This window comes from Sprattus sprattus, assembly GCF_963457725.1.
Source record: "Sprattus sprattus genome assembly, chromosome: 6".
In the NCBI taxonomy this organism is placed as follows: Eukaryota; Metazoa; Chordata; class Actinopteri; order Clupeiformes; family Clupeidae; genus Sprattus; species Sprattus sprattus.
In genome coordinates, this window is record NC_137925.1 from 219,445 (window position 1) to 227,500 (window position 8,056).

The 8,056-nt window shown below is 40.3% G+C and overlaps 1 protein-coding gene across 2 annotated transcripts in view; it reads left to right on the forward strand.

The window, feature by feature from the left end:
- Positions 1-414: 414 nt before the first annotated feature.
- The window catches only part of slc30a9 (solute carrier family 30 member 9), a 15,010-nt gene continuing 7,368 nt past the window's right edge, over positions 415-8,056 (forward strand). The window contains exons 1-13 of one of the 2 annotated variants that reach the window (XM_080841131.1): positions 415-528; positions 1,563-1,712; positions 1,939-2,139; positions 2,553-2,576; positions 2,659-2,706; positions 2,955-3,054; positions 3,315-3,407; positions 3,571-3,653; positions 4,137-4,195; positions 4,519-4,586; positions 6,980-7,082; positions 7,240-7,295; positions 7,964-8,056. The exon at positions 7,964-8,056 is cut by the window's right edge and continues 43 nt beyond it. In XM_080841131.1, the coding sequence (XP_080697257.1) occupies positions 1,604-1,712; positions 1,939-2,139; positions 2,553-2,576; positions 2,659-2,706; positions 2,955-3,054; positions 3,315-3,407; positions 3,571-3,653; positions 4,137-4,195; positions 4,519-4,586; positions 6,980-7,082; positions 7,240-7,295; positions 7,964-8,056 (1,037 nt within the window). In that variant the 5' untranslated portion in view covers positions 415-528; positions 1,563-1,603. The remainder of the gene's footprint in view (positions 529-1,562; positions 1,713-1,938; positions 2,140-2,552; positions 2,577-2,658; positions 2,707-2,954; positions 3,055-3,314; positions 3,408-3,570; positions 3,654-4,136; positions 4,196-4,518; positions 4,587-6,979; positions 7,083-7,239; positions 7,296-7,963) is intronic. The other variant, XM_080841132.1, reaches the window with a different exon arrangement.

The window sequence follows — 8,056 nt, forward strand, 5'->3', positions numbered from 1 at the left end:
GAATTACTTTAAGTTGCTCCTTACAGCTGGCTTGAATCAAGCGCTAAACTTTGTGGTGCATGAAACTGTGACAACAGAGGGCAAAGGGACGTACTGAAATGGGGTTCCTGCTACTGAACTTGACTAGTGTACCGGTATTTAACTGGTTTGGTTTGGTTGTTTCCCATTAACAGAGCCAGGTCTGTGCACGAACACCCGCGATTTTTGATCGCAGAAACAAAACGGCCATCTAAAAGAGGACCGTAAGGAGCACTTCGCTGAATTTGACTGGACTAGAACTGCTGATAGCTTTGATAGCCTACATCCCAAATACGAACGACTGGGAGATATACAACGGCGCAAACCCCACGTTCTTGAACACACTCTAAAGTGAATATTTTCTCGCGAGATTTTCGTCATTGGTATACCTCCAATGTTTTTGTATGGCTGATGCTGATATGGCTGCATTGGTTAGCTAGGTAGCAGTTAACATGGTGTCAAAAAGTAGAAATGGACTGAGATATGCCGAATAAAAATCGACACAAAAAGGTAAGTCTGTCATATTGGGTGGTTGTTTTTACCTGTATGTAAACTTGCAACAATCCTATACGTATATAAATTAATGTCAATGTATCTATTCCGGGAGTTTCAGTTATGCACCTAGCTAGCTACCAAGCTTGCTAACTTCGCTAAAGTCAGTAGCATCTTATAACCTGATTAGTTTATTCTAGAGCACCAGCTAAACTCTAGATTCCGATCTTTTTACCTACCCTTGCCAACATTAACAACTTCAACTATTTACGTTTCCTACGCATGCTATGGGGTTTTATAAGGACTACTGTAAACTAATGTTACATGTGGACTAAATTCCGATTAAGAAATCCATTGAAGCACCAGTGTAGCTACAAGAGTGGACAGACTTGTTACTTTAGGTTCAGTGAGTCTTAAAGCTCGAGGTGGCGTTTGCTAACCATTCTAAATTAGTAGCCAACGTCATTTAAAATGCGTTGTCATTTGTAAAGACTGCCTTGTGATTTGCCGGTAATGTCAGTCAACTAATGTCCTGTAGTCATAGATTGCATTGCAGTTTGCTGAGTAAGTCCTTGTAATAATCAAAACTTTGCTAGCTAAATAACCACATAGTTTGTACTAGCAAAAGCTTATATCCATACTTTCACAAAATAAACGGCACACCTCTTGAAAAGACTAATGGAACATATGTACACCATCATGTTTCCACTAACGTTATGACCTCAAACGGCTTGTATGTAGATAAAAGATGAGTGCAGGCCTGTTGAGGTAGCTAGCATATCCGAATGAAAGACATTAGCCTAGCCTAGCATTGCTATCAAGAAGAATTCCTCTGTTAAGGATGTGCACATGACATGTAGGCATGACATGCATGATGCTTTCACTGTCGCTTCTCATATTGTGGTTCCCGGGTTATGTCTCTAGCGGGGCAGTTGATAGTTCCATTGTTTCAGCGTTGACATAAGGCCTTCGTTTAGAACAAATGCATGGATATTTATTCGTTAGCGAATAGACGCAGTTATCTTCACTACTATTGTTGTGTGCGTACGCAGCAGGTTCCAACGTTGCTTTCCCGCGCCTTGCCAAAGCCAGGATGTTCCCCGGCCTAGCACATAGACCATGGCAGGTCTTCTGCAGGGTGTACCTGCACCAACGAGCCCCCCTGTCACAATGGCCCCCTAGAGTGGCCCGTCCTTGCTATGGTGAGCATATTTTGGGTTACTTGTGTTTATTTTCATAACCCATATTGCATGACTTAGATCCCTATCATGTTTTATCTTAGTTATTGTGATATGAGTAATACGGGTTGGCTGTGTTTGCACTTAACCTGCATATTTAGCTTTTTTAATTATAAGGCCTATTCAGGTAGTGTACAAGAATTAAGATATAAAAAACGAAACGGTGGTGTCTGACTTTCACTTGGTCCAGGTTGGCAGAATGGCGCCAGGGGCCAAAACGTGTGGCTCAGCTTCCCTGACGGTCGAGTGGCGCCGTTTGCCTGGGCGCAGGTCCAGTACTACTCGACCTCAGGTGGCAGTAAAGATGGCCCCCCTGGATCATCAACTGACCCCCCTATCACAGCAGAGAAGGTGTTGGCAGCAGCAGGAGCAGCTCCGCCTTTCCCTGAAGGTAATGTCAAGTCAAGTCTTTTATTGTCAGATACACAGAACAACAGAGTCGGACTGGGCACTGAAATGCTTAGGACAGGACACCATACTACCATAACCTAACAAAACATAACATAACATAAACATTAAACATCTAAGTACTCCAACATGATATAACATAACTTAACAATAAGTACTGAACATAAGATACACATATGAAAAGACAGGGTAGTAGACCTACTAGATAAACAATAATGAAACAATATAGATACTAAACATGAATACACATACTAAACAGATAAACATACCTACATGAGCTAAACTGAACAGAACATAATGCATTTAATGCATCTGCTTGTGTTATTGCTATATACATGTAGCTAGCAAAGTGTGTGTGTGCATAAATGTTTACGTTGTTGTTTATGTTTTCCTCAGGTACATCTGTAAAAGATGGTGCTGGTAAGTTTTGTCTATTTATTCCTTTGTCACTGTTTGTTCACATTGTTCAAAACCATAATCGTTAACCCAGTCATCTTTTCAGACCCTAAGCCCCAAGGACTGACCAAAACAGAGGCTATCCAAGTAAAAGGTAAAACAGAGGTCAAACTCTTTTACGTGTGTGTGTGTGTGTGTGTGTGTGTGTGAGTGAGAGAGCGCTTGCTTGTGCATTCTAGTGTATGTAGATGGGTTAATGAGTGCATATTGTAAATGTGGACCTGTAGAGACTAAAAGAAGTGATATAAACCTGATGTGCCCTCAGTGTGTGTGTGTGTGTGTGTGTGTGTGTGTGGACCTGTAGAGACTAAAAGAAGTGATATAAACCTGATGTGCCCTCAGTGAGAGCCGTCCTGAAGAAGAGAGAATATGGGATCAAGTACACTCAGAACAACTTCATCACTGCTGTCAGAGCCATGAATGAGTTCTGTCTGAAACCCAGGTAAATGCAGAGCATCTAATGGAGGCAATGATTCATATGCTCATTTGGCTCTGGAGATATGTGTTTATTTAGTCAGGAACGGTGATGTGTATTAATAATGTGACAGTGTGTTTGTTATGTGACTGGACCTAAACTAGAAAGAGAAGAGGAGTATTTGAGTTCTGTAGTAGAAGTTATATGTGATGTGTCCTGCCTAGAGGTTTATTACTCTGTAATGCCTGCCTGTGTATTCAAGACTGTGACCTCTTGTGCTTCTCTAGTGACCTGGAACAGCTACGGAAGATCCGTCGCCGGAGTCCACACGATGACACGGAGGCTTTTACCGTCTTTCTGCGGTCTGACGTCGAAGCCAAGTACATATTTTATCCCGCTATAATTTGCTAATGCAGACCAGTAATGTCTTTAAGTCTTTCAAAGGAGCAGCCTACAGCGGTCTGCATCTAAATATAATATGTGTGTGTGTGTGTGTGTGTGTGTGTGTGATCTCTGAACGGTGTTTTGTGTCCTTTCTATCAGAGCTCTGGATGTGTGGGGCAGCCATGAGGCTCTTGCTAGAGAGAGAACTCTTCGAAAGGTGGTCGAACAAGAGTATGAAGAGAGTATGTACCTGAACTACCTCTCCTTTGTACCTTCATTTTAGTTTAATAAGCTGAATCCATTTAATGTTTATCTACCTTTTAATGTATGGAGCATAGTTACTATGCTGAATCCATTTAATGTTTATCTACCTTTTAATGTGTGGAGCATAGTTACTATGCTGAATCCATTTAATGTTTATCTACCTTTAATGTAAAGAGCACAGTTACTATGCTGAATCCATTTAATGTTTATCTACCTTTTATTGTATGGAGCATAGTTACTATGCTGAATCCATTTAATGTTTATCTACCTTTTAATGTATGGAGCATAGTTACTATGCTGAATCCATTTAATGTTTATCTACCTTTTAATGTATGGATCATAGTTACTATGCTGAATCCAAACAATGGACCTTAACCCAAGAAGCAGGATGGAAGTCATCAGCTTCTTATTATCAGTGTAAATAACTGTTTTTATCGCTCATTTTGTCACGCTTGTTCCAGATATTTTCAGAAATCAACAACTATTAAAAGAATATAAGGACTTCTGGGGCAACACTAAGGTATGTCTGTGACTAATATAAAGACATGGGTGATTAAGTATAAGATTGCATATTTCATTAATGACCTTCTGATGGCCAGGTCTTTTTCTCATGCAAAGGTGCATTATAATTGTGAGATGTGAGATGATAAAGGTTGTCACAAAATTACAAGTTTTGCATTAAAGTCTTATTTTAATTGTAATAGAGTTTTTTTTACTGTATTAGAATGCATTACATGCCTTTTAATTAAGTTGTCTCCAGAACATTATTGAGCAGGTTATTGTGTGTTTGTGAGAGTGACATAATTCACATAATATTTGCCTGAAATTACTTTTCTTTTCTAGCCTCGATCAGGCAAGAGGGCCACATTTTCCCAAGGGCCGGGGAAGGTGGTAATGGTAGCTATATGCATGTAAGGCTCTAATTTCATTTCTGGATTCACTGGTTGACTGGGCAAGATTCTGTTCTCCATCATGTGTCTTCAATATGGGTTTCTATTGCGTATATTGGTTAGCCAGTTGGTTCGGCCCCACGTCCTTAAAATATGAACCAGACACACACCTCACGGTGAGTGTGTGTGTGTGTGTGTGTGTGTGTGTGTGTGTGTGTGTGTGTGTGTGTGTGTGTGTGTGGCGGTGTGAAGTCAGCTAGTGAGTGTTCTGTAGTGGCACGGGACGTCATGTCTATGGGGGCCTACTGGCTATTAGATTAAAGTGATTGAGTTAAGTAGGCATGTGTGCGGTCACATGATAGACAGCCTCTCCTCCACATCATGTCCATTCACACTTGGCTGCTAATGGACCACAAGGAAGTTAAAACGTGACAGACAGGCAGACAGACAGACAGGCAGGCAGAGAGACAGAGAGACAGACAGACAGAGAGACAGACAGAGAGACAGACAGAGAGACAGACAGAGAGACAGACAGAGAGACAGACAGAGAGACAGAGAGACGCAGTGTATACAATATTCTCATTGCATTTATAGGATGGATCCATTTTGCATGCTGTTGTGATGTACTGTCATAGCATACTTACATGAATGTAATATGCTGGGTGATACTTTGTGTAATACGATTTTAAGTCATGTCTATAAAACTTTGTTCAGGCTACTACTTAGCTAACTTAGTTTAATGCTTTGCCACAGTTTGTCAGGGCGAACACACTCCGGGTCATATTAAACACAATGTTACACACTCCTATACGCTGGCTTAAAATATAATCGAGTTAAAAAAAATCTGCCACAGTGTCCGTTAGCGTTAACAAAATTGCCCACAGCCTGGCACCTCCTTGGTATAAAACAAAGACAAGGAGCCGATGATCCCTGTCCTTCAACTTCAACATTTCTAGGTTGTTCTAAATGTGCAGATATCCAGAAATAGATTTCAGAAATTTCATGATGGGTGGTTCACTAATTTGTGTCGGGAAAAGGATGTTTATTTTGTGGGTGATGCAGCAATCAGTCTTTATTTTCAGTGAAGTACAGTAACGAAACATGTAGAGTAGGCCTGGGCAAAAAATCGATACGATTTTAAAATCGAGTTGGAACGTCATCAAGATTCGTTTTTTAAGGAAATCGAGTTGTACGATTTTTTTTGTTTTTTGTTGTGTGTGTTTGTTTTTTTTTTTTTTTTTTTTATCCACTGTCCGTATCACTAAGCACATAGCGCAAGCATTTCATTTTTACATTCGCCAAGACCCCTGCAGACTCTCTGTAGTGTATTTCCTCTCTCGTCCCAGCACTCCCACCTCATCCACAAACAAACATGGCAAGTGAAACACACGGGGAGAGAGGTGGGCTTGTGCCAAAGAAAGGTGCCACTACCTCTGTACCTCTGGCTGAATAATTATCCCCGACCGGTGGGCTCTCGCACGCCCCCTTCAGTGAAGCAGAGGTACTGTTTGCCTTCCCTCTGTTTTTTCAATGCGGTTTTTTGTCAGATCAGTAAGACTATAGTATAATAAGCTATGATATAAGAATATCTATGCTGTAGTGTTAGTTGGACAATATTGATCTATCATATAGGTGTTATTTAAAAGCTTAATTTAGATTTTTTTTTTTGTAGACCTAATGCAGTGCTTCTTATGAGGTTAAATGAATTCATATGAATATAGTTTTTGCACTTTTTAAAATGAAAATAAATGTGTGTTTGAAATTATTTTACCGTGAGTAGTCATTTCATGGGGGGGTGAATCGAATCGTGAATCGAGTTTTTTATGAAAAAATCGGAGATTTTTTTTTTGGGGTGAATCGCCCAGCCCTAATGTAGAGCCTACTCCGGATTCAGCTGTGCAGATCTGAAACACAAACATCTCCAACTCAAGCCGTATATGGTGTCTAATATGCCTCCAAGGCTTTTACTGTACATAAGCTAGGCTTCTATGATAATCAGGTTTCTCTGACCTGCTGTCTGAGATGGTTTCCAGTGGCCTATCCCCATTCCCATACTATGATTCATGCAGTCACTCACACCTCAGTTGGCTTCCTGGCCCCAGCTGCCAGGTGAGCAATACCAGCATGGGTACCTTTCCTTTGTTACCATGATAAGATTACCATTATGGAGATTATACTGGTTAACTTTTGGTGGTCGCAGCAGCTGCTTTATCGTGAATCTCATGTTCTCACAGATAATATACTGTAACTTCTTACAAGGGTGTTTGGATCACAATATTGAAATGTCTCATTTCGTCTTGTTCCCCAGTATGCCTGGGGCCTTTTCTGATCGGCCATCGTTATGGTAACCATACTGATAGTGGGTGAGTCAAGTCATGGGTGCTGTTGATTCATTTTCTCTTGCTTTTTCACAGAAATGGACTGAACTTTTTCTTCAAGCTACTGGCTTGGGTGTATACTGGATCAGCCAGTATGTTCTCTGAAGCCATTCACTCATTGGCTGACACAGCAAATCAGGTCAGTCTTGTCCACCCTTACCAGGAATGTGTTGACTCAATACAAAGGAAGGGTACTGTCATTCATAGCCTTTCATTTACCACGTTGATTGCTCTCTCTACTTCTCTCTCTTTCTCTCTCTCTCTCTCTTCTGTCTTTTCCTGTCTTCTTTGCACAGGCTCTCTTAGCGATCGGCATCAGTCAATCTGTGAGGAATCCAGATGCTGTACACCCGTAAGAGCCGTGCTAGTGCTAGATTAGCTGAATCAGTATGATGAGAACTCCGCACCCCATTTCTTCAGATATAGTCATTCACAGCAATGTTGTGCTGACCGTATGTAGCTGATGGCCAGTTTCAGTTCAGCTTTGATTTTAATGAAATAAATTAGAATTACTTATGAAGACCCATTTCCATTGCCTCAGTGCTTTGATTTGCGATCCCTGACACCATTTTAAGAACTGGCAGTCTGATGCGGATATTGTATAAGTATATATTTATATATATTTATTTAAGTATATATTTATTATTCACACACACACAGCAGTCTGATACGGATATTGTATAAGTATATATTTATTATACACACACACACAGCAGTTTGATACTGATATTGTATAAGTATATATTTATTATACACACACACACACACACAGCAGTCTGATACTGATATTGTATAAGTATATGTTTATATTCACACACACACAGCAGTCTGATACTGATATTGTATAAGTATATATTTATTATACACACACACACACAGCAGTCTGATACTGATATTGTATAAGTATATATTTATTATACACACACACACACAGCAGTCTGATACTGATATTGAATAAGTATATATTTATATATATTTATTTAAGTATATGTTTATATTCACACACACACACACACACAGGTATGGGTTCTCCAACATGCGCTACATCGCCTCCCTCATCAGTGGCGTGGGCATCTTCATGATGGGCGCTGGCCTGTCCTGGTACCACGGCAT